General features: G+C 36.8%; 1 protein-coding gene across 1 annotated transcript in view; it reads right to left on the bottom strand.

Annotated features, from left to right (window-relative positions):
• Positions 1 to 27,966, bottom strand: part of LOC118009783 (A disintegrin and metallopeptidase domain 3-like) — a 116,520-nt gene that overhangs the window by 76,338 nt on the left and 12,216 nt on the right. The window contains exons 3-6 of the mRNA XM_035003822.1: positions 26,639 to 26,694; positions 20,222 to 20,300; positions 1,527 to 1,603; positions 880 to 1,057 (exon numbers count right to left, since the gene is read on the bottom strand). Of these exons, the coding sequence (XP_034859713.1) occupies positions 880 to 1,057; positions 1,527 to 1,603; positions 20,222 to 20,300; positions 26,639 to 26,694 (390 nt within the window). The remainder of the gene's footprint in view (positions 1 to 879; positions 1,058 to 1,526; positions 1,604 to 20,221; positions 20,301 to 26,638; positions 26,695 to 27,966) is intronic.

Raw genomic sequence — 27,966 nt, 5'->3', positions numbered from 1 at the left:
GTAATTGTTCAAAACTGTGGTACATTCATGCAAAATGATTACTTAATGTAAAAATATAAATATGCAAATATGACATGATTGTATAAAATATATACATTTCAAGTTTATGCATATATATATGTATACATGAAAAACTATAAAGCAGTATACATCAAAATGATCACAGTGGATTCCACAACTGCATTTACCTTTAGAAAATAACATTATAGTCTATGCTTATTTTCCTTGCAAAGGCATATGTTTAATATTTTAATAGATGCTAACCCACCCATTATTTAATTGTAAATAATAGTAAGTGTTAACATGATGTGTATTATCCTCTTAATAGCAAAAAGGAAATTTCAAAGAAGTATATGTGGTTATATCATTTTTTGTTTAAAAATATATATTTATAAATCTACATTTATAACTAGATATGTAAAAAGAATTAGAATAATCCAAAATTCTAAGCACTATTTCTAGATGATGACCTTTGGAACAATTTCTTCCTTCTTTTCTAATTTTAATTTTTTTATCAAATAATAAAGAAAACATGTATTGTCAAGGAAAATGCAGAAAAACTATTAATAAGTAAATTTGGGTATCATTATATTAGTAGTATGCAAATCTGGTAAAAATGAAACTATGTTTATATGCATAAAAACACTTTCAATTAGGGAAATGTGAGTACTTTGATTTTTAAATTACATGTGACTATATCTATTACTGTTTCTAAATATTATGACTAAACATAAAAATATATTTAAAATAAATATCTTACAACAGAAGATTTTAGTATAGTCAATATCAGTTAAATTATTTCCCAAATATAACACATTTCAACGTGAATAAATTATTAGAAGTAACACAAATGAAGATTTCATAAGAGGGGTTACTTACTTTTGATTTCACAAGAATCTTGTAGGATTTTTGTACCAACTGGGGCATAGGAAAATTTTCTTTTAAGGGAGAAAAATCAATTTTTTCATTATTTATTTGATAAAGCATATGCTCAAATACAGTTGCAGATTCCAATGGCTCAATGCCATAACTGACATTCTCCAATTGCAAAAATCCCCTAGATGTTTAAACACATAAAAAGAAATAAAAAGATACTTGATATAGATTTCCCATTGAGAATTTAAATCACCACTAAATAAGAACATTTTGTAGAAATTTAATAGTGGTCTTTGCAGTCTAATGTCTAAGAATCATCCCTTCTTACATGGATAAATTTTCAAACTTAATTTTATACCATTTTCTGCCTATTATGTCATTTAGGATTATTGTGGTTTTAGTATGATTGAAGAATGTGATTATTCTTCATACTAGGGGGAGTTTTCCTGAATAAATTTTATGACTGAAAGCCTGGGATGGAGACAAAGAGATAGGAAAAATTATAAGAAGAGGAGGAAGAAAAGAAAGTATATGAGAAGTAACAAAATCGAAGTCTATTTTCTTTGCCTTCACTCTATGCTTCATGTTTCTAAAAATTAAAAGGTCATGCAAGATTTTCAATCATGTACATCTCTGGAATATGCCATTACCTGAGTCCAGAACAGGTGCTAAGGGTCACAGCTGATTTTGGAATTTCTGCAGCATATCCTTGATAAAAGCAATGGCCCTAAACAGAAGTATATGAAGATACATTCATGAATGATTTTAAATAAAGTTTTTGATTCATCCTTACTTCTTAGACATCATCAAACACTCAGATTTAGTCATTACCATAATATTATTCACCAGATATCCCATTTCCTTGTTATCTACCCACAATCTCTTTCTTTTAACCCTCTTTTGCCTAAAAATAATCATGGCTCCTCTCCTTCCACAAAATAATTCTTTCTATAATTCTGAATTTTTGATGAATAACTTTCTTATCTGTGTCTTTTCTTTCACAGCCACACTTTTTCTTGTTTTTGTTTTTTTTATGTTTTATCATTTTAGTTTATTTTACAGTATTATGTTTAATGACTCAGTTGTAATTTTTCCTTTTCTCAGGTTATTTAATTTTTTATTTGAGTGTAGTTGACATTTCCTGAATATATAATCTATAACTGCTAACTCAATATAAATAATATTAGACTTCAAAAGTGAATATTTCACTTTTTTTCTGTTACCCCAAAGCACCCTGACATTTCCTCATTTTTATTTCTCTTTAATATCTCACCATATTATTTAATCTATTTAATATCTCACCATCATTAGTTCAAGCTCTCCTCCCCATGAACTTTCACAGCATTAGTTTATCCAGGTTCTTCCCTAATATTCTCATTCAGTGAACATTCTAGATATCTACTGATATCTAGAATCAATCCTATTCCTTTGTTAATGCTGTGCTATGAAAACTTTAGTGTCATCACATTCTCCCCTATGAATTTGGTTATATGTTATTAGCTCCCAGACATACATCTCCAACAGGAGCCATTCACTTTTTCTCAAAACTATGCTTAACTCCTGTCCCCCACCCACTAACAGTGGCACAGCAATCCTGCTCCACGTCAAGGAACAGCAGTAGCCCCCTCTGCCTGCACTAGTTCCAGCAGACTATGCTGCAAGCCCTTCACAAAAAGGTATAAGGCAAACCACATCCCAACCCTCTACCCAGCAGCAGAGAGTAGTTCAGTCTCTGTAGCTTCTGACCTTGTGCTAGGGGAAAAAAAATGAACTTCATAAGATAATTCTCAACACTCCCAACACAAAACACAAAAAGTGACCCAGATAGAAACTTTCCTCACCCAAGGGCACTAACAGAGATAGAGTGAGAAGTGCACTGACAGGGTTAGAGAAGAGCCAGAATAAATGTTCTCTATCTGATGGGACTTTCATCACCCAACCCCACGTAGCAATACAAAGGCCCAGGAAAGTACCTTTTACCACTATAGGCTGCACCAGCAGAGATCCAGCAAGCACTTGAGAAGAACCAGAAGAATTAATCACAATAGAATAACATTAAAACCCCACAAAAAGTGAAATTGTCATTGGTACAACAAACCACAATAAATCTAAACTTAACCTGGGTTACTGTCTAAAAACTAGATTTGAATGTTAAGGATACAACCAAAAATCATATGCTATACCAAGAATGAAGAAAATCACAAGAATGAGAAAGTAAAACCAATTGATAACAATATTGAGATGAATCACACTTTGGAACTAACAGATTTTAAAGTAGCTGTGATAATATTGCTTCAGTAACCAGTTACAAATAATCTTGAAACAATAAAAGAACAGAAAATATCAGAAAATAAATAGAAGCTATAAAAACAGATAAAAATATTTGACCTAAAAAATAGACATACCTACCAAAAAAAAAAAAAAAACATACTTGATAGGCTCATAAGTGAAGTGGAGATGGCAAGCAACAGAGTCAGTGAACCTGAGAGCAGATCAACAGAAGTTACTCAATATATAAAACAGAGAAAATGAACTAAGAAAATGAATAGAGCCTCAAGGACCTGTGGAATAATAACAAAAGATCTAAAATACATATCAGACTCTGCAAGAACAGAAAAAATTGGGAGCTAAAAAGTATTCAAAGAAATAAAGGCTAAAACTCTGGCCAGAAAGATGGTGGAGTAGGAAGCCCTGAACCCTCCATCCCTTAAAAAATAAACTAATTCAGCAACAATTCACAAACAAATTTCCTTTATAAGGAATTAGAAACTAATTGAAAGGCACTTGCAGACCTTGGGAGAATGCAAAATCAGACTCACCAAGCCAATATGGAGATTTGGCATACCCTTTCAACAAGGACACTGCCCCAGACCACTGCCATATGATCACAAGAAGACCCTCTGGCCCCCAGCTTGATCCAGAGCATAAGGGTTTGTCCACATGTCTAGTGCCCCAACTTTTCTGAAGGGGCTATCCAAAGAACTAGAACCTGTTTCACCTGTCTTGGAGCTCTAATGGGTTCAGCATAATCTAGCCATCCAGACAAAAATGGAGATGGTGACTTGGGCTAGTAGACACTATTGATTTCTCCACCCATGTCCCCACAAAGCACAGATTAAATAGACAAAAAGATGCCAGCTCCGCTTCTCCTTGGGGAAGGAAAAAGTTGATCCAGGTGTGCAGTTTTCTTTCTTCACCAAAACTGCCCAAAAATCAGCATCTGTCTCACCAATCCTGGAGCACAGATGGGCCAAGCACAATATAGTTGCCAGGGTAAGAATAGAGGCAGAAGCTTGGGAGGGTAGATGCTACTGATCCTCTCTCCTGCTTGACACAGACAGAGTGGGGAAAAAGACACAGATGCATGTTTCCCCTTGGAAAGATAAAGATTTGATAGAGGCCCCCAAAATCATTGGCCAGGATGACTTGTTAGGATCCTCTTCTGTACATGCAGTCAGTAAAGACTGGACAAAGCAATTAGTTTTGTCTCATAAGCAGAGACCAAAGCAGAGTCAAGTAAAATGAAGAATCAGGAAAAGAAGTTTCAAACAAAGAAAGAAGATATCTCTAGAAACTGATCCTAATGAAATTAAATTAAATAATTTACCTCACAGAGAATTAAAAATGCTCACTGAGGTCAAGAGAACACTGCATGAACAAAGTGAGATTTTTTTTTAAAAAAGATAGAAAATATTTTCTTAAATTATGAAACAGAAGATAGAATAAGATGGAGGAGGATGAGGGGGACCCTAAACTTGCCTTATCCCTTGAACACTGCTAGATAAATATCAAATCATTCTGAACACCCCAGAAATCACTCTGAGGATTGAGAGAACAAACTGCACATCTACAGGTAGAGAAACAGTCACATTGTGGAAGGTAGGAGCTGCAGAGAGTTGATTTAGGGGAGAAAAGAACTGTGGGTGCTATGTAGGGGAGGGAACCCTGATCATGGATAGAGGAGTGAGAGACAAAGAAAGAGAGAGAAAGAGTGAAAGTGTGCCCAGGGGATCGCACAAGAAAAAGTGCCCCCAAACCACTGACTGAGAAAAGAAGGGCTGGCCAACCCAAGTTTTTGTAAGCAGCAGAGCTCAAAGTCTGAAGAAGTCTGAGCTATCACTGGGGTGGTGCCAGGTGGGTTTAGTGGTGCTCCAGTGGGGAAGGAGGGTAGAAGCCCAGGAGAAGGCAGCATGGTCTGAAGATCCCATGGGTTGAATGGGGAAAAACAATTCTCCTGCATTTGAGAGTGGCAGAATGGCTTCTCCAAGGACAAAAGAATTAGTGGTGCCAATGTACTGCCTTTTTCACTAGCATAAGGACAGAAACACCAGCTGAGGGCAGCAAACCTTGACTTTACCACAAACTCTTAACAGTTGCGTGGTCATGTGACTGATTTTCTGGGACAAACTGGCACTGGCCACAGTGTGGCAAGACCCCTAGCAGCTCAACATGGGTCTCCACCACATGGGTCCCTAAAATTTGGAATTTTGAAACCCAGCTGAGTACCTTTGTTAAGCACAGACTACTGTGCCACCTGGCAGGCGGATAGTTTGGACACTGACAGGGTGAAGACAGGGATTTGATGGAAGCTGGGGACACAAGAAATGTGAAAGTTTGCAATTCTGTGAAGGCTTCCTGAAGAATGGCAGGTATGAACTAACCACTCCAGGGAGAAGAGAGTGGGATGATGTCATTCATCCCCCCTTCCCGCCCCCGATTCAGCACTGACCAACTTCAGTGAGCAACACAGCATCTCTCCCAGTGGAGACCAGAGCCACTTACACTAAGCCCTGACCCCACACACCCTGCAGGTATAACCACTATAGCAAGTCTGCCTGAGAATCAGTGCAGCAGGCCCCTCCCCCAGAAGACCAACACAAACTCCTTGCACACACCAAGTCCACTGATCATAGACTGCTGAAAAACTTCAGCTTTAGCAGAAACAGGGTACACTTCTTTTAATAAGTGGACCAAAACACACCTGGTTAAAACTTGCCACATAGTGGACAAGGTCCAAACACCTGCCACTGCAGGCAAGGAGAAACTGCAAAGGACTGACCTGAGGGAAAGAGCAGCCTAAACACAACAGCAGAGTAAACACTCTGAAACACCTCCTGAAGCACCCAAGACATTATAGGAACCTCTTTTTAGTATAACCATTACACTCAGGGGCAGGAATATAACAGGCTTTCCTAACAGCCACACAAAAAAACCAGTGACCTAGACAAAATGACAAGATGGAGAAATTCACCCCAAAAGAAAGAACACAAGCATAAGGGACAAGAATTTCATCAAATTTATATAAATAAGATGCCTGAACTAGAATTTAAAACAATAATAATAAGGATACTAGCTGGCTTGAGAAAAGCATAGAAGACACTAGAGAATATCTTACTGCAGAGATAAGAGACCTAAAAACTAGTCAGGCTGAAATAAAAAATGGTATAACTAAGATACAAAACTGATTGGATGCAATGACAACAAGGATGGATGAAGAAGAGGAAAAAATTAGTGACACAGAAGATAAAATTATAGAAAATAGTGAAGCTGAAAAGAGATAAAGAAAAGTATTGGAACACGAATGTAGATTAGGGAACTCAGTGATGACTTAAAGCATAGTAATATTCGTATCATAGAAGTCCTAGAAGAAGAGGGAGAATTGGAGGCAGAAGGTTTATTTGAACAAATCATAGCTGAGAACTTCCTTAATCAGGGGAAGGAAACAGACATCAAAATTGGAGAGGCACAAAGAATTCCCATCAAATTCAACAAAAGCAGGCCCATACCAAGACCTATCATAGTCAAATTCACAAAATACACAGACAAGGAAAGAATCCTGCAAGCAGCAAGGGGAAAAAGTCCTTAACCTACAAGGAAAGACATATTAGGTTTGTAGCAGATCTATCCACAGAAATGTGGCAGGCTAGAAAAGAGTGACATGATATATTTAACATGCTGAATGGGAATAAATATGCAGCCAAGAATATTTTATCCAGCAAGGTTGTCATTCAGAATAGGAGGAGATATAAAGAGATTCTCAGACAAACAAAAACTAAAGGAGTTCATGACCATTAAACCAGCCCTGCAAGAAATATTTAAGGGGACTCTTTGAGTGGGAAAGAAAGACTAAAAGCAACAAAGACTAGAAAGGAACAGAGAACACCACCAGAAACACCAAAATTACAGGTAACACAATGTCACTAATCATATCTATCAATAATCACTCAGAATGTAAATGGACTACATGTTCCAATCAAAAGACATAGGGTCTCAGAATGGATTAAACAACAACAAAACATGACCAATCTATATGCTGCCTACAAGAGACTCACATTAGACCTAAAGACACCTGCAAATTGCAAGTGAGGGGATGGAGAATCATCTATCATGCTAATGGACATCAAAAGAAAGCTGGAGTAGTCACACTTATATCAAAAAGACTAGATTTTAAACCAAACCTGTAACAAGAGATGAAGAAAGGCACCATATCATAATTAAGGGTTCTGTCCATCAAAATCAAACAACTGTAAATATGTATGCCTGCAACTTGGGAGCACCCAAATATATAAATCAATTAATAAAAAACATACAGAAACTCATTGGTAATAATACAATAATAGTAGGGGACTTTAACACCTCATTACAGCAATGCAGAAAGTCAACAAGGAAACAATGGCTTTGAATGACACACTGGACCAGATGGACTTAACAGATATACTCAGAACATTGCATCCTAAAGCAGCAGAATACACATTCTTTTTGAGTGCATATGGAACATTCTCCAGAATAGATCACATACTGGGTCACAAATCAGCCCTCAACAAGTACAAAAAGATTGAGATCATACCATGCATAGTTTCAGACTACAGCACTATGAAACTTGAAGTCAACCACAAGAAAAATTTTGGAAAGACCACAAATACATGGAGATTAAAGAAGATTGAGGTTAGAGAATGAGTGAGTTAGCCAGGAAATTAAAAAAGAAATACATGGAAGCAAATGAAAATGGAAACACAACAGTCCAAAACCTTTGGGATGCAGCAATGGCAGTCATAAGAGGGAAGTATTTTGCAATACAGGCCTACCTCAAGAAGCAAGAAAATTCTCAAATATACAACCTAATCTTAACACCTAAAGGAACTAGAAAAGGAACAGCAAATAAACCAAAAGCCAGCAGATGAAGGGAAATAATAAAGATTAGAACAGAAATAAATTAGAAACAAACAAAAATACAGTAGAACAGATCAACCAAACTAAGAGCTGGTTCTTTGAAAAAATTAATGAAATTGATAAATCCCTAGCCAGACTTTTCAAAAAGAAAAGAGAAAGGAACCAAATAAGTAAACTCATGAATGAAATGGAGAGATCACAACCAATACCATGGAAATGCAAAAAATCATAAGAGAATAAATGAATAAATTATATGCCAACAAACTGGGCAATCTGGAAAAATGGATAAATTCAAGAAACATGCAAACTACCAAAACTGAAACAGGAAGAAATAGAAAATTTGAACAGACCCATAACCAGAAAAGAAATTAAATCAGTAATCAAAAATCTCCCAAAATACAAAAGCCCAGGGTCAGATGGCTTCCCAGGAATATCTTACCAGACATTTAAAGAAGAGTTAATACCTATTCCTCTCAAACTGTTCCCCCAAAAAAAAACGGAAAAAGGAAGGAAAAATTCCAAACTCATTCTACAGAACCAGCATTACCTTGATTCCAAAACCAGACACAAAGACCCCACTAAAAGGAGAATTACAAAAATATATATATGCAAAAATTCTCAACATACTAGCAAATTGAATCTAACAGTATGTTAAAATGATTATTCACCATGGGGTGTCTGGGTGGCTCAGTTGGTTAAGTGTCTAACTCTTAATTTCAGCTCAGGTCATGATCTCAGGATTGTGAGATCGAGTTCTGCGTTGGGCTCTGTGTTGGGTGTGAAGCCTGCTTGGAATTCTCTCCCTCCTTCTCTCTCTGCTCCTCCCCCCGTGCACACGCTCTCTCTCTCTCTCTCTCTCTCTCCCTAAAAAAAAAAAAAAAAAAAAATTGTTCACCCTGATCAAGTGGGATTTATTCCTGGGCTCTAAGCGTGGTTCAATATTTTCAAATCAATCAATGTGATAAATTAATAAATTTATAATAATAATAACAACAAATATAATAATTAATAAATATAATAATTTATTAATTAATAAAAGAATGGAAAATAGCCATATGATCCACTCAATAGATGCAGAAAAAAACATTTGAAAAAATACAGCATCCATTCTTGATAAAAACCTTCAACAAAGTAGGCATAGATGGAACATACCTCAACATCATAAAAGCCATATACAAAAGACCCACATCTAATATCATCCTCAATGGGGAAAAACTGAGAGCTTTTCCTCTAAGGTCAGGAACATGACAGGGATGACCACTCTCAGTATTGCTACTTAAGATAGTACTGGGAGTCTTAGCTTCAGCAATCAGACAACTAAAAGAAATAGAAGGCATCCAAATTAGCAAGGAAGAGGTCAAACTTTCACTGTTTGTAGATGACATGATATTCTATGTAGAAAACTTGAAAGACTCCACCAAAAAATTGCTAGAATTAATACATGAATTCAGGACAATCACAGGATATAAAATTAATATACAGAAATATGTTGCATTTCTATACACCAATAATGAAGCAGCAGAAAAAGAAAATGAGGAATCGAACTCATGTATAATTGCACCAAAAACCATAAGATACCTAGGAATACACCTAACCAAAGAAGTAAAAGATCTGTACTCTGAAAACTATAAAACACTGATGAAAGAAATTGAAGAAGACACAAGAAATGGAAAAACATTCCATGTTCATGGATTGGAAGAACAAATATTGTTAAAATGTCTATACTACCTAGGACACCTGGGTGGCTCAGTCAGTTAAGCATCCAACTCTTGATTTCGGCTCAGGTCATGATTTCAGGGTCCTGAGATTAAGCTCCACATCAGGCTCCATGCTCAGCAGGGAGTATGCTTGAAATTCTCTAACTCTCCCTCTCCATTTCTCTCCCACTGTACCCCTCCTCCATCTTGTACTCTCTCTCTCTGTCTCTAAAATAAATTTAAAAAATCTTTTTTAAAAATGTCTATACTCCCCAAGGCAATCTATACATTTAATGCAATCTCTATCAAAATGCCAACATTTTTCATAGAGCTAGATCAAATAATCCTAAAATTTGTATGGGACCACAAAAGACCCCAGATAGCCAAAGCAACCCTGAAGAAGAAAAGCAAAGCTTGGAGACATCATGATTCCTGGCTTCAAGCTACATTACAAAGCTGTAGTCATCAAGACAGTATGGTACTGGCACAAAAACAGACACATAAATCAATGGAACAGAATAGAAAACCCAGAAATGGACTCACAACTATATAGTCAACTAATCTTTGACAAAGTAGGAATAAAAGTCTTTTACCAATAGAAAAAAGACAGTCTATTCAACAAATGGTATTGGGAAAACTGGACAGCAACCTGCAAAAGAATGAAACTGGAACACTTTATTACACCATAAACAAAAATAATTCAAAATGGATAAGACCTAAATGTGAGATAGGAAACCATCAAAATCCTAGAGGAGAACACAGAGAGAAACCTTTTCGACATTGACCACAGCAACTTCTTACCAGACACATCTCTGGAGGAAAGGGAAACAAAGGTAAAAACGAACTACTGGGACTTCATCAAGATAAAAACCTTCTGCACAGGGAAGGAAACAACAACACTAAAAGGCAGCCTATGGAATGGGAGAAGATATTGGAAAATGATGTATCTGATAAAGGATTAGTATCCAAAATATATAAAGAACTTATCAAATTCAACAGCCAAAAAACAAACAATCCAATTACAAAATGGGCAGAAGACATGAATAGACATTTTCCAAAGAAGATACCCAGATGGCTTATAGAGAAATGAAAAGATGCTCAACATCACTTATTATCAGGGAAATACAAATCAAAACCAGAATGAAATGCCACCTCAATCCCGTGAGAATGGCTAAAATTAACAAATCAGAAAACAACATATGTTGGTGAGGATACAGAGAAAGGATAACCTTCTTACACTGTTGGTGGGAATGTAAACTGGTGCAGCCACTCTGGAAAACAATATGGAGGCTCCTCAAAAGTTTAAAATAGAACTACCCTATGACCCAGCAACTACACTACTAAGATTTTACCCAAAGGATACAAAAATACAGATTTGAAGGGGTACATGCACCCCAATGTTTACAGCAGCATTATCAACAATAGCTAAACAATGGAAAGAACATACTGATGAATGAATAAAGAGAAGATATGATGTTATTTTTTATATATAATGGACTACTACTCAGCCATCAAAAAGAATGAAATCTTGCCATTTGCAATGAAGTGGATGGATCTAGAGTCTATTATGCTAAGCAAAATATGTCAGTAAAAAAGACAAAAACCATATGATTTCATTTGTATGTGGAATTTAAGAAACAGAACAAATGAACATATGGAAAAGGGAAAAAAAAAAAGGAGAGAGAGGCAAAGCATAAGAGACTTTTTTTTTCCATAAGAGCCTCTGAACAATAGAAAACAAACTGAGGGTTGATGGAGGGGAAATGGGTGGGGGATGGCTAAATGGGTGATTTATATTAAGGAAGACACTTGCTGTGATGATCACTGGGTATTATACATAAGTGATGGATCACTAAATTCTCCTGAAACTGATATTACACTTTATGTTAACTAACTAGAATTTAAATAAAATTTTGAAAAGAATAAAATACCAAATAAAAATCACAGAGCTGAAAAATAACTGAACTGAAAAATTAACTTGAAAGTTTCAATAGCAAACTAGATTAAGCATAAGAAAAAATAACTGAACTCAAAGACAGGTCAGAGGAGCAAAAAGAAAACAAATTGAAAGCTTAGGGGACTTATGGAACACTATCAAGAGGAACAATATACACATAATATGAGTCTCAGAAGGCAAAGAGAAAGAAGGAAGGAATAATGTGATATGATAAAGGAGTTAGCTAGTGCTTTAGTGGTAACCATATTGAAATATATAAATGCATCAAATCAACAAACTGTATACCTTAAACTTATGCAATGTTATATATCAATTATATCTTAATTAAAAAAAAAAAAAAACAGAAAGCTTATTCAAATAAATAATGGCTTGAAACTCCCCAAATGTATAGAAGAAAATTAATATCCAGATCCAAAAAGTTCAAAAGACAACAAATGAAATGTTCCTAAAGAAATTCACATTGAGATATATTACAATTAAATTATCAAAATTTAAATATAAAGAGATAATTCTGAGGGAAGCAAGAGAAAAGTGATTTATCATACATAATGGAACAACATTAAGACTTTAAGTAGAATTTTCAGCAGAAACCTTGCAGGCCGGAAGGCAGTAGGATGGTATATTCAAAGTACTGAGAGGGGAAAAAAGTCAACCAAAAATATTATACCCTGCAAATCTGAAGACATGAATAAGAGATTTCTGATTCCTGGTTCTGCATGTAAGGAGCCTGGAAGTCACCACTCCACCCTAACAGCATGCAAATACCAGAACACACTGAAAAATCAACAAGCCTTCTTGGATTTGTAAGAAAGGCAAGGTCACAGGGCAAATCACATACTCCAGGATTGGAGAGAACACAGAGGTTTACAGATTACTAAAGTAGAGAATCAGTAGTGAAAAGTGCTGCTGGAACCAGTACCAGGGCATGTAATCCTGATTATAATTGATTAAATGCTAGAAGATCAGTATGGACAAATATGGAATAAAAATTCCAGAGAACTCATGAGGGAGCCCCCACAGCTTTGTGAGATTTACCTACAGGAGCTTGACAAAGATGCCATAGTAAATATCAGAGGAAAACCCCTCATACTTTCAGCAATGGGAGTGGAAAAGAAACGATTCTGAAATACATCAGAGCGCTCTGTTCTTAAGAGGGCCTGCATTCAGGGGAAATAAAACTGAGAAACACCTGTGAAGTTCATAGTGCAGAAGCATAACTTTACTACAAAACTGAGACTTAATCATAAGACTGTAGAACACCTCCTCTCTCCCCACACCTCATCAGTACATTACTAAAATATATATTTACAGCAGTTCCTTTTACCCATGACATAATGTCCAACTATCAAGAAAAATATTACAAGGCATACCAAAAGTCAAAAACAATTTGAAGAGACAGAGCAAGCATCAGAATCAGACATGGCAAGGATGTTTCAAAAGTCAAGGTAGCTCTCACCACTATACCTACATGACAAGACATACGAATGGGAGTTTCTCAAATAGAAATGAAAGGGTGCTAAACAACAATAATAAGGACATAAAAATGAATGAAACTCATTGGTAAGGGTAAATATATAGAAAATTCTGAGTACTTTATTTCTGAAATGCTGGTGGGTAAATCACTTTTAATTCTAATATGAATGTTAAAAGGCAAAATATCAAAACTACCTATAACTAAAAATATGTTAAAATATGTTAAAACATAAATATGAAATAATGTAAATTGTGACATCAATAACATAAGTGTGAGGGGGAATAGAAAAATTGTAAATTTTTGTATGTGATTAAAGTTGTTATTTGCTTAAAATACACTGTTATAGCTATACAGTATTTCATGTAAGCCACATGGTAACCAAAATGAAAATACCAATAGAAATCACACAAAAGAGGGAGGAAATGATGGCGGAGGAGTAGGGGACCCTATTCCAACCGGTCCCTGGAATTGAGCTGGATATCTACCAGACCACTCTGAACACTCACAAAATCAGCCTGAGATGTAAGAAGATAGATCTGGATCTCTACAAACAGAATATCGCAGGCAGTTGGTTTCAAGGTGTGAGGTGGGGAGCCACAATTCCACAGGCAGATATTGGAAGATAAGTGGAAGGGGAGGGAGTTGCAATAAGCGCTGGTGCTGGGAAGTTGAAATAACACAGGAGCACAAAAGTCTCTCACAATGGGGACCAGGCACAGACTGCAGACCAGTAGCAACAGGGAAAGGACTTTAGGGCAGCCCCTCAGACTGAAAGCTGGAGTGGTGGGGCTGCATGTGCAAACTGGGGGCAGCTAGCAGTTTTAGAAGCACAAAGGGCAGAGACATGCCCCAACCTGGAGGCGAGGACTGGAAGCGCTGTGGAGGGGCGCACAACCCAGGAAACTGCAGTTTATAGCAGCACAGAGAGAAATGGAGATAGTGTGGCCTGGAGAGCTCACTGAAGAACAGACTGTGGTCTCTCTGCTCTGAGGCAGAGGGTTGGAAATGATCTCTTCTGCTCTGACTCTCGGAAGAGACGCGAAAGCTGCCAGGGAAAGCCACCAGAGAACAAAAGCCCCCCAAAACCTGTTTTCACTGGGCCCATCCCCCCACCACAGGGGCAGGGCAACTCTGCCCAAAGAGGGTTGCCTGAGTAAAAGCATGGCAGGCCCCTCCACCAGAAGACAGGCTGGGAGAACAAGAGGCCTGCAACCCTAAGGTCCCTATAAAACAGGTGCATCTGGCTTGGGTTGTGGTCAATAATTTGGACTCTGTACATTCCCTCAACCACCCCTCAACAGAATGACTAGGAGGAGGAACCCCCAAAATAGGAAAGACTCAGGGACTGTGACTTCTGCCACAGATTGACAAATGGATACAGATATAACCAAGATGTTGGAGATGGAATTCAGGCTAGCAATTGTGAAGACAATAGTTAGAATGGAGAAATCAATTAATGGCAACATAGAATCTCTAAGGGCAGAAATGAAAGCTGAACTGGCAGAATTTACAATTGCTATCAATGAGATCCAATCTAATCTAGATAATCTAACAGCTAGGGTAAGCAAGGCAGAAGAACAAGTTAGTGATCTAGAAGACCAATTAATAGACAAGAAGGAAAAAGAGGAGGCCAGGGAGAAACAATTCAAAATCCATGAAAATAGAATCAGAGAAATAAGTGACACCATGTAATGTTCCAACGTCAGAATTATTGGGATCCCTGAGGGGGTGGAGAGAGAGAGAGACTAGAAGATATAATTGAGCAAATCGTAGCTGAGATCTTCCCTAATCTGGGGAATGAAACAAACATTCGTGTCCTAGAGGCAGAGAGGACCCCTCCCAAGATCAAGGAAAACAGGCCAACACCCCGGCATGTAATAGTAAAACTTGCAAATCTTAGAACCAAGGAAACCATCTTAAGGGCAGTTAAGGGGAAGAGATGCCTTATGTTCAGAGTGAGGAACATCAGAATAATGTCAGACCTATCCACAGAGACCTGGCAAGCCAGAAAGGCCTGGCAAGACATATTCGGGGTACTAAATGAGAAGAACATGGAGCCAAGAATACTTTATCCAGCAAGGCTATCATTTAGAATGGATGGAGAAATGCAGAGCTTCCAAGACTGGCAGAAAATGAAAGAATATGTGATGACTAAGCTGGCCCTGCCAGAAATACTAAGGGGGCTTCTATAAAAGGAGAAAGACCCTGAGAGTGATATAGAACAAAAATTTACAGAGACAATCTATAGAAACAAGGTCTTCACAGGCAACATGGATGACAATAAATTCATATCTTTCAATAATCACTCTCAACATGAACAGCCTAAATGCTCCCATAAAACAGCACAGGGTTGCAGATTGGATAAAAAGAAAGGACCCATCCATATGCTGTCTACAAAAGACTCATTTTGAACTTAAAGATACATCCAGACTGAAAGTGAAGGGATGGAGATCCATCTTCCATGCCAATGGACCTCAAAAGAAAGCTGGGGTAGCAATTCTTATATCAGAAAAATTAGATTTTAAGCTAAAGACTGTAGTTAGAGACACAGAAGGACATTATATCATTCTGAAAGTGTCTATCCAACAAGAAGATCTAACAATTGTAAATATCTATGCCCACAATATGGGAGCAGCCAACTACATAAGCCAACTGTTAACCAAAATAAAGAGTCATATTGATAACAATACGTTAATTGTAGGAGCCCTCAATACTCCACTCTCAGCAATAGAGGGATCATCTAGGCAGAAAACCAACAAAGAAACAAGAGCTTTGAATGACACACTGGGCCAGATGGACCTCATAGATATATTCAGAACATTTTACCCTAAAATAACAGAATACCCATCCTTCTCGAGTGCACATGGAACTTTCTCCAGAAGAGACCAAATACTGGGCCACAAATCAGGTCTCAACCGATACCAAAAGACTGAGATTATTCCCTGCATATTCTCAGACCATAATGCTTTAAAACGGGAACTCAATTACAAGAAAAAAATTGGAAGAAATTCAAACATTTAGAAGCTAAAGACAACTCTGCACAATAATGTTTGGGTCAACCAAGAAATCAAAGAAGAACTTAAACAATTCATGGAAACCAATGAGAATGAAAACACATCGGTTCAAAACCTATGGGATACTGTAAAGGCAGTCCTAAGGTGGAAATACATAGCCATCCAAGCCTCACTCAAAAAAATAGATAAATTCCGAATTCACCAACTAACTTTACACCTTAAAGAACTAGAGAAAAAGCAACAAATGATGCCTAAGCCACACATTAGAAGAGAAATAATTAAGATTAGAGCAGAGATCAATGAATTAGACACCAGAAACACAGTAGATCAGATCAATGAAACTAGAATCTGGTTCCTTGAAAGAATTAATAAGATCAATAACCACTGGCCAGATTTATCCAAAAGAAAAGAGAAAGGACCCAAATTAATAAAATTATGAATGAAAGGGGAGAGATCACGACTAACACCAAGGAAATAGAAACAATTATTAGAAATTATTAACAACTATATGCCAATAAATTAAGCAACCTGGAAGAAATGGATGCATTCCTGGAATTCTATAAACTGCCAAGACTGAAACAGGAAGAAATTGACAACCTGAATAGGCCAATAACCAGTAACAAGATTGAACCAGTGATCAAAAACCTCCCAAAAAACAAGAGTCCAGGGCCTGATGGATTCCCTGGGGAATTCTACCAAACATTCAAAGAAGAAATAATACCTATTCTCCTGAAGCTGTTTCAAAAAATAGAAACCGAAGGAAAGATTCCAGACTCATTCTATGAGGCCAGCGTTACCTTAATCCCCAAACAAGGGATTCTCCATCAAAAAGGAGAATTTCAGACCAATGACCCTGATGAATATGGATTCCAAAATCTCAACAAAATCATAGCAAATAGGATCCAACAATACATTAAAAGGATCATCCACCACGACCAAGTGGGATTTATCCCAGGGATGCAAGGGTTGTTCAACATTCACAAATCAATCAATGTGATAGAGTACATTAATAAGAGGAGAGAGAAGAACCATATGGTCCTCTCAATTGATGCAGAAAAAGCATTTGACAAAATAGAACACACTTTCCTGATTAAAACTCTTCAGAGTATAGGGATAGAGGGAACATTCCTCAGGTTTATAAAATCCATCTATGAAAAACCCACAGTGAATATCATCCTCAATGGGAAAAGGCTGAAAGCCTTTCCCTTAAGATCAGGAACACGTCAAGGATGCCCACTCTTGCCACTATTTTTCAACATAATACTAGAAGTCCTAGCAACAGCAATCAGACAACAAAAAGAAATAAAAGTTATTCAAATTGGCAAAGAAGAAGTCAAACTCTCTCTCTTCACAGATGACATGATACTTTATGTGGAAAATCCAAAAGACTCCACCCCCAAATTACTAGAACTCATCCAGCAATTCAGTAATGTGGCAGGATACAAAATCAATGCACAGAAATCAGTTGCTTTCTTGTACACTAACAATGCAACTGTAGAAAGAGAAATTAGAGAAACGATTCCATTTACAATAGCACCAAAAAACGTAAGATACCTCGGAATAAACCTAACCAAAGAGGTAAAGGATCTATACTCTAGGAACTACAGAACACTCATGAGAGAAATTGAAGAAGACACAAAAAGGTGGTGCCTGGGTGGCTCAGTCGTTAAGCGTCTGCCTTCAGCTCAGGTCATGATCCCAGGGTCCTGGGATCAAGCCCCACATTGGGCTCCCTGCTCCACGGGAAGCCTGCTTCTCCCTCTCCCACTCCCCCTGCTTGTGTTCCTGCTCTCGCTGTGTCTCTCTCTGTCAAATAAATAAACAAAATCTTTAAAAAATAAATAAATAAATAAACAGTGTTGATGGAGGGGAAGTCCGTGGGGCATGGGGTACCTGGGTGATGGGCACTAAGGAGGGCACTTGATGTGATGAGCCCAGCAGTTATATGCAACTGATGAATCACTAAATTCTACTCCTGAAACTAATAATATTAGTATATGTTAACTAAAGTGAATTCAAATAAAAATTTAAAAATAAATAAATATGAATGTTCGTAGAAACATTATTTTTAATAGCTAAATTGGAAACAACCATAATATCTCTCAATACGTAAAGTGTGAAAATATCTAAACCTTGTATGGGAATGTAGTTGTTTAGAAATTCAATTTTTTAAATAGATTTCATGTGATTAAGATTTTCTGTTATTTGTCCCCTCAATTTCGATAAGTTGCCCTTTTCAGGGAAGTTGTCCATTTCATCTAAATTACCAAATCTGTTGACATAAAGTTTTCATAATACTTCAAAATATCATTTTATCTTCTGTATGACTAATCATATCTCCCTTCATCCCTAATATTGATGGAAATTGTTTTTGTCCTAGGTCAGTCTTACTAGGGGTTATTAAAGTTATTAGTCCTTTTAAAGAACTAAATTCTGGGCTTTAATTTTTTTCTATTTATTTTTCCTTTTTTCTCTCTCATTGATTTTACCCTTATCTGCATTTTTTCCTTCCTCTACGTTTTAACCCTTTACAGAGTATTGCATTTTGTATTGGAAGGCAACTATTTTAATGGCAACCTTCCTTAATCCTCTTGTTGCTGAGTTTTAGTTAGGCCTTGGGGTAGGGAACAGAGGTGATTAGAGTCTCTCCTACCTCAGAGCTTGATCCTTCCTCCTAAGGATTAGCCTTTCTGGTCTCAGCTGAATGTCTGGGGTTTTAGCAAAGTCATTCTACTCTGCCCAGGCTGAAAATCCAACATCTCCCAACACTATTTGACAGTATTACCTCCATTTTACTCTCTGCTCTTCAGTAGAGTCTTAGCCAGCACACAGGCAGCCTAATATTTAGTCAAGGGTATAAGGACTGCTCCCCTCCCTGCAAAAAAATCATACATCTGATGGCCTCTCTTCCCTGGTCCTGTGTTATGCCAGTTCCAGCTGCTTCAGCAGCTCTGAACTGTAAACCCTTCAACTTCTGTTTGGTTCCAACTCCCTATGCTATGGTTAAGACTTTATCCTCAGTCAGAAGGGCCAAGTTGAATGTGACTCACCTTCTGGGCTTTCTTTTCTCTCAAAGGAAAAAAAAATCCTGACCTGCCTATTGTCAAATGTCTCCAAACAGGTGTCTCATGTATTTTGTTTTGCTTTCTACTTGCAGATGCTGACAAAGACAATGTTGTACTAGTTACTTTATTTTTAATTTCATTATCTCTCAGTTGCAATACAGCAATAGAATCTGACCCTTCACTTGAATTTACTTCTTTCCAATCTCTTCTCACAAAATAAATATCTCACAGACTAAAGTTAACTTTCTCACACACTTAAAAATTTCTTGACTCCTGGGTGCCTAGGTGGTTCAGTCTGTTAAGCGTCTGCATTTGGTTCAGGTCATGATCCCAAGTTCCTGGGATTGAGTCCCTCATCGGGCTCCCTGCTCAGCAGGGAGTCTGCTTCTCCCTCTACCCTTCCCTCCTGCTCATGATCTCTCTCTCTCTCTCTCTCAAATAAATAAATAAATAATCTTTTTAAAAAAGTTCTTGACTCCTATCTGCATTTTGGGATACAATGCAAACTCCTATGTTTCACATGTGAACCTATTCAGATTCTGTACCCAATATATTTTTGCATCCTCACTTTCCTTTCTATAAGGCAGTTCTTTCTATAAGGTCTTTCCACAAAATAATTCCCACCACTTCCTCCACAGCTCAGGTCCTATGACATCTCAATTAAAATGAATCTGTATTTAGGGGCTTCTTATTCTTAGCTCCTTAACCCACTTTCTTTCTCTCTCAGACCCCTACTAATACTTCTGATGGTTTAAAAGACCTTTTTAGGATAGGACGTTCCTGAGTTCCAAATTTGAAAAGCAGTTGTTCTGTTCAATCTGCCTTCATAGTAATTGACACATTATATTTGGGCTTCTGACTGCTTGCCCAATAATTCTGTGGGGTAGAAAGCATTATTTTTCTTCCACCAATGGCACCTTGATGAAATAAAAAAAATGTAAATCTACAGAGCATAAAGGAAAAGTTACCTTTATAAATGAAGAATCTGGATACAATGTTCCTGATTTGTTGTATGCATACACCGGGAAATGAGGGTCTAAAAATGACCTAATTCAACCAAAGTAATGACACTTCATTGTAATAGTAACATTAGCAAAAATAGAATCCTGATATTAAATAATTTTTCAATTTTATAAGCTCAAATATCCAAAAATTACATGGACTCATCTCTCCATTATCTCATTTGCCTTCTGCTAGCATATTTTGTTTAAGAAAAAATACTAAGCAATATAATCTATAGCAGTAAGGACACCATAATGACATAGACTTATGTATACTAGAAACCAGGACTTCCAGATTTCCATGGCAAAATTTTCTTTTAGAGTCAACAATCAGTAAATCTCATGGCATAAATATTTACTAATTTGTTAATATTTGCTAACAAGTAGCCATGGATTGGTAAGAAACAAAAAGTATATGCTTTTTCCATTAGTTTTCATGAAATTATACCGTGGTGAGAACAACCTCCAAATTCTCAATGCCTCAAAACAACAATGAATGTTCTTCACAAGTTTATTGCAGGTTCAGCTCCATTCTGGAACCCGGGAAAAGACATACCTCCTACCCTGTGGAACATGCCTTTCTTGTAGCAGAAGGAGAAAAGAAATTGTAGAAGCATACAATAGTCCCTAAAGCCTTTGTTTAGAAGCAGAAATTAGTGCTTTGCTCACATTTCTTAAGCTACATGAATCCTACAGACAAACCTCATATAAATAGTACCGAAGCGTAATCTTACAGAGAAGATAGTGATTGTTATGGAACAATCTGACCCCAGGATTAATTGCCAGGAAACCGGGGTTTCTCAAGGATTCCAAACACCAAGGGGCAGTTCAAGGCCAGAATCAAAGAGGGACCAGAGCACTCACGGAGTATGCACATTCACCACTACTTCTCTTTCCAGACCTGCTTCATCTTCTCTCATTCCAGACAGCTCTTCCTTTTTCTCAATTCAAATAACAAAACTAGAGAGCTTCCCAGAAAAAAACACAAAACAAAACAAAACACTGATATTTATCAGCTCAGAGTCCACATATATTCAAGGGCAACGCCAGATGACACAGGTTGCTTTAGGAGCAAGTACCTGGAACATGAATTCTGGCCCAAGGGCAGAGCCACATTTTAGTAACTAAGCATGTCAATGGAGGTGGTGGAAATGGGAATCCAGAAGCATCTGCCAGGAGAAGGAAATTCAACAGATTACTGACAAGCGTAATTAAAAGGATAAAACTTTAGTTTGCAAGTTCATTCATCCTGGGTCTTCAAAAGTATACTTTTGAAGTATAAATAACAAAAAAGTCTGCCTTAATCAGTGAATTAATAGAAATACAAAATAACAAATTAGTCTACTTGCAGATGTTTTAACCCTTTACAGAGTATTGCATTTTGTATTGGAAGGCAACTAATTTAATGGCAACCTTCCTTAATCCTCTTGTTGCTGAGTTTTAGCAAAACTTAATAACAAAATAACAAAAAAGTCTGCCTTAATCAATGAATTAATAGAAATACACATGACCACTCAATGTAAGGAAAATGAACAACAAAAGGGTGGAAGGCAAACTTAAAAGAAGTTCCTAATGAAGTTGAATGAAGAAATTGGTTAAAGAAAATAATCATTATTTCAAGAAAATTTTAAAAAGCTAATAAGCTTTCAGAGCAGATCTTTTCAAGAAAAAAAAAAGATACTTTGAAACTAAAATGATAACAGATGAAAATAAATAATTCAATAAATGTGTCTAAGAGAATTTGTTTGCTAAGAATAGAAATAGAGTCCTAGTCAATAAAGAGAACATATTTTGCTAGTAAAAAACACAGCTAAAATAAAGATTTGAAAATAGTTGAAGGAAAAACTATACTATAGAGGGCAGATTCATAAGACCCAAGATGAAACCATGGATTTCCATAAAATCTTTAAAAATGTGTAGAGATTTAAAACTAAAATGAAAATTTCAGGGATTTATCATATGTCAGGGAGGATTAATGTAACACCACACATGCATACATGTGTACTCACATGTACACAAAACATACTGGAAAACTGATGTAAGATGAATGATATCATGTTATAAAAATTAATAGTAAAGGAATAGGACTCACAAATTCTACACACTGTCAAGATGTTATTCAATTATGAGAACAAAAGGGACATTTGCAAATATGTACAAATCCAGAAAACATGTCATCTGCATATTCTAACTGAAGAAGAAAACGATGTGAAAGTATACTAAATAAACAATACCTGAGTCAGCATAAAATTGCAAATAAAAAAAACAGTGATAAAACTTGTAAAATGCAATACAGTTGTAAAATACTGAACGCCTCAGATTTATATCTTAAATATAAAATAAATTTTTAATACTATAGGAATATTATGATATAAGTTCAGAATATGAGAGACACAAGAGAAAAATCTGAAAACCTATAAAAATAGTGAATAAAATGATTACATGAAAATTTCATTTTTATAGCAATGAATCCCACAAACATGAGGGGGGAACCAATAGGCTGGGGAGTATATGTGCAACATCTAGAACAGATAAAAGGTTAACATCTACAATAAACAAAAATTCCCACAATCTGATCGTGGAGAAAAAATTTAAAAAGATAAGTCATGGATTGAAAATAACTCAAAACAAATGATTGAAACTAAAAACCCAAAGAAAAAACAAAACATAGGGGAAGAAATTCAGTTAGAATAGTCAGTAAACATTTGAAAAGATTACTCTTAAACAATTAAAACATATTGAAAGCATTATTTAAAGCAGAATAAAGGGGCACCTGGGTGGGTCAGTTGGGTAAGTGGCTGCCTTCCACTCAGGTCATGATCCCAGGGTCCTGGAATTGAGATGGCATTGGTTCCCTGCTCAGCAGGGAATCTGCTTCTCCCTCTCCCTTTGCCACTCCCCCTGCTTGTGCTCTCTCCCTCTCTCTCTCTCAAATAAATAAATAAATAAATAAAATCTTTAAAAAAATAAAGCAGAATAAAGCACTAGCACATATTAAAACACAATACAATACCATTTCTTATCTGTTAATTAATGAAAATAAATAAGTGAAGATACTAATTTTGGTCAGAATATAGAGAAAAGAAATGTTTTCGAATGATTGGTGTGAGTGAAAATTGGTATAAACCCTCAAGTAAAAATGGGTAGCATATAGCACTCCTGAGAATAGCATCATTTATAACCCACCAATTTCACTGGTGCCCAGGATATCCACAATACACCTTTTCTTGTTATAAATATGGGTGAATAAATAATAAATAAGATATACTTATTTGATAGTTACATATGTATTTAAAATATATGAACTTATTTTGCACACATAAATATGAATGAATCTCAAAAAATAATATTATACAAAATGTTGCATGAAAAGCACAACCCCAAAACCAGAACCACATTCAATAACATGATAAATATCTACTGCTCACACTTCTGGGTCATGAGTGAGTAGCAGTAGTAGTTCTGCTAATGGTAGCCAGACTTGCTCAATGGTCTGGGATTCAACCATTCATTCAGCTGAATGTTAAATGATTCATTCATTCATCTGGATTCTGGATTCATTCATTCAGCTGAATGTTGGTTGATCTAGGGATGATTAGAGCACCTTGGCTGTGCTCCACCTATCTCCATTTTCCAGGAAGCTGGCCCAAGCATATACTCGTAGGGATGGCAGAGCAAAAAGATGGAGAGCAGGAAAGAAGGTGAGTTTTTTCAAACCTGTGTAAGTCACATAGTCATAGAATGGGCTACATGATTTGCAGGGCCTGTGATGAAATGAAAATACAAGGGTTATTATTTTTTTTAGAAGTACTAAGAATCTCACGGCAGCAACATACAGGGCATTTTCTAACCATGGGACCCTGAAGGACCATGTACCCATGAAGTTGGCCTTGCATAAATAAACTCAGATCCAAGGGCTGGGGAGTGGGGAGGCTGGGGAAGATGTATATTTTCTACCTCTTGATGATAGGAACTCAAAGTTACATGGCAAAGAGTGAAGATACAGGGAGAAGTAAAGAATTGGGGTCACTTTAGTAGTCCACCATATTAAGATAAATAAATTATATAGAGGAGTATTGTGCCATTTATGTCTATTTAAGGCAATACTGAAAACATGATGATTTTTATTAATCTCTAGGCATACAGATGAATGAAGAAAAATTATGACAGAAGAGTATGTGTCAGTATCATAATTGTGATTAGCACTGGGGAATGAAAGAACTGAATATGTGTGGGCATGGGAATAATAGATTTCACTATTACCTACAATGTACACATTTAGAAGAATATATAAAAAAAATGCTTACATGTGTGTCACTCATGGTGAGAACCTAATTGTTTATATGATTCTCAGAATTTTCCTTTTTTATTTTTAATCAAAATAAAAAAATCAATATAAAAAATCTGAGACTAATACAAATTATGCACTTTGGGTGATAATGATGTGTCAATGTAGGATCATTAATTATAACAAATGTATCATTTTTGTGGGGCATGTTGATAACAGGAGAGGCTCTACCTGTGTGGGGGCACGGGGCATACAGAAACTCTCTGTACCTTCCACTCAATTTTGCTGTGAACCTAAAACTGCTCTGAAAAAATAAATATTAAATAGGAAACAAGAAAATGAAAAAAGCTGATAATTGTTTGGAGAAGTTATTTAGGGAAATCTAAATTGACACAAAGATGCAATATAATATTTTAGCACATCTCACATACTTTTGAAAATCTAAACTGATTTCAGAAACTGGCCATTTCTCTCAAAATCCTAATACAAAAAGGTGAGTAATAAAGAAGGTTGTTGTGAAAATTTAATCAGTTACTACATGCAAATTGCTTAGAAATATGCCTGACAAGGTGTGCCTTGGTGGCTCAGTTGGTTAAGCGACCAACTCTTGATTTAGGCTCAGGTCTTGATCTCAGGGTCATGAGATCAAGCCCCACTTTGGGCTCCAAGCTAGGCATAGAGTCTGCTTAAGATTCTCTCTCTCCTTTTCCCTCTGTCCCTTCCTGCTCACCCCCCACTCATGTGCACACTCTTTCTCTCTAAATGAAAGAAAGAAAAAGAAAGAAAGAAATATGTCTGGCAATTGGTATGTGCTCTATAAATGTCAGTTACTTTTGTTGTTATTGTTATTATTATTACTATTATTACTGTTATTCATAGTTCCTGATTCAGAAACCCATTTCTTGATAACAAGCCTACAAAACAAAATCTCTATTACATAAGATAGACATACAAGGATGTTTATTGCAGGACTCTATAGTGATAATTCCTGCAACTAACCTCATTATCTATCAATATTACATACTATGGAATGTTATCTATTAAAAATGAATTAAAAATATATACATAGAGCAAGAAAATGAACACCATTATTATTATTATTATTTTTTAAGATTTTATTTATTTGAGAGAGAGAGAATGAGAGACAGAGAGCACGAGAGGGAAGAGGGCAGAGGGCAGAGGGAGAAGCAGACCCCCTGCTGAGCAGGGAGCCCGATGTGGGACTCGATCCCGGGACTCCAGGACCATGACCTGAGCCGAAGGCAGTCGCCCAACCAACTGAGCCACCCAGGCGCCCCAACTATTATTATTTTTAAAGATTTTATTTATTTGACAGAGAGAGATAGCGAGAGCAGGAACACAAGCAGGGGGAGTGGGAGAGGGAGAAGCAGGCTTCTTGCCGAGCAGGGAGCCCGATGTGGGACTCGATCCCAGGACCCCAGGATCATGACCTGAGCCAAAGGCAGACGCTTAACGACTGAGCCACCCAGGTGCCCGAACACCATTATTAAATAAGACCTACTAGTGGCAAAACTGTATTTCTATTTGTGTAAAAACGAACTTTATTGATCAGTTTCTATAGGTTTTATCTAAGGGAAAGATGAAATTTAGAATAGAAAATGGTGGAAATATACACACAAGATTATTATTGGTTTCCTCAAAGAGCAAAAGTAAAAAACAAAATTTAAAAGATTAAATTATTATACCAAGATGAGAAAAAAATGGTCTAATATCAAGTAAAATGCTTAGTCACATAAATATGTAAAATGACATGAAGACAAACAAAATTAAACATGTACAAATAAAATTACTCCTTTACATTGATGTTTTTATGGTTATATTTCAAGGAGTTACATAGAATAATTTTAATTTATCTAATATACGTTAATACTTATATCATTAAATTAGAATTAGGCTCCAATATTAGATTTAAATCTCAAGATGAAGACTTGAAATTCTAATCTGTCATAAATCACAAAGATATAACATGTTAAATAAATACAACAGGCAAGCTCTTGTTTAGGCTTAACATAGGGTAGTAATTGTAAAAATTGAAGAAATGAAAGAAGTGTATGAAAAGAAAAATGACCACTTACTGTTTTTTAAGATGGAAAGTATATGTTTCCCTGTCAATTTTGATGGCATATGTGACCTACAGCAAAGTATTCAGAGAAAAAGTAATTAGTAGAAATCTAAAATTCTTAATTCAAAAGCTATAATTTCTTAAATATAGGTTCTCATTCATGTAAACAGATGGTATCACACATGTCTCAAAATTATATATACATGCATGTTGCTATGTTTCTTCCATCTTGGAATATATGACAGAATTAATCATAATTCAATGTAAATAAAATCAAGGAGTCTAAATCTATTTCTAAACTAATAGCATCAGTCATTAGAATTTACTATCATAATGAAATTTTAATTTAAAATGGTTACATTTAGAAATGTTGAGTAATCTTTGAAGAAACTTGAATTTAATTATCTTTTTTCTACTTTCCAATTTCTAGCCCAAATAAATTGAAAATTAAAGAATATAGCACAGGTAGTGGGGAGCTAAGATAACAGGGTAGTAGGAGGACCCTAGGCTTGCCTCATCCCTGAACACAGATGGATAACTATCAAATCATTCTAAATACTCAAGAAATCAATCTGAGGAATGCACTAGAGAGATGAAGCCACATTGTGGAAGGTAGAAGGTGTGAAGACATGGTTTAGGGGAGAAACAGATTGCAGATACTGCAGAGGGGAGGGAGCCCTAGTCACAGGGAGAGCCAAGACAGAGAGAGGAGCACACAGGGGATAGCATTTCCCCAAAGCCATTGACTGGGAAAATGAGAGGGGCTGATTTTCAGGAGGTTTTACAACCAGTGGGGCTCAAAGACTGGCGTTTTAGAGTTAATGGGAGTTGTGGAGCCCGGAGGGTGCTGCAGTGCTCCTGTGGAGAAGGAGGGCAGATAGCCCAGGGACAGACAGCGTGATCTGAGGTTCCCCGGAATGCACTAGGAGAGACCATTCCCCCTTCTTGGGGTGCATCTGGGAGAGGCAGCATTGCCTCTCTGGGGACAAAAGAGCCAATGGGCACCATTACCTTCCCCTGCCCCTCAGCATCGGTGCAGAGACACCTGCTGAGGGTGCCTATCCTGGACTCTGGCCCTTTGCTGCACTTTATTCCAAATTCTGTGCCCCTGTGCTTTGGTATGACTGCCCTTCTGGAATGAACCTGCATCAGTCCCAGAACAGTGAGACCCTACCCCAGAGGAACAGCGTGAGTCCACACCAGCCCAGGTCCCTAAAGTTTGGAGTTTTAAAACTCAGCTGACCTGCCTGGGATAGAGGCCAAGGTGCACAGTGCTGTCAGTCAGGCAGGAGGCCAATGCAGACAGGGTGAAGGCAGCAATTTGAGGCATGCCTGGGACAC

This window comes from Mirounga leonina, unplaced genomic scaffold (assembly GCF_011800145.1).
Source record: "Mirounga leonina isolate KUSES-001 unplaced genomic scaffold, KU_Mleo_1.0 Mir_128, whole genome shotgun sequence".
Taxonomy (NCBI): domain Eukaryota; kingdom Metazoa; phylum Chordata; class Mammalia; order Carnivora; family Phocidae; genus Mirounga; species Mirounga leonina.
Note: the sequence above shows the minus strand (reverse complement) of the source record. Positions and strands in the feature narration are given on the sequence as shown.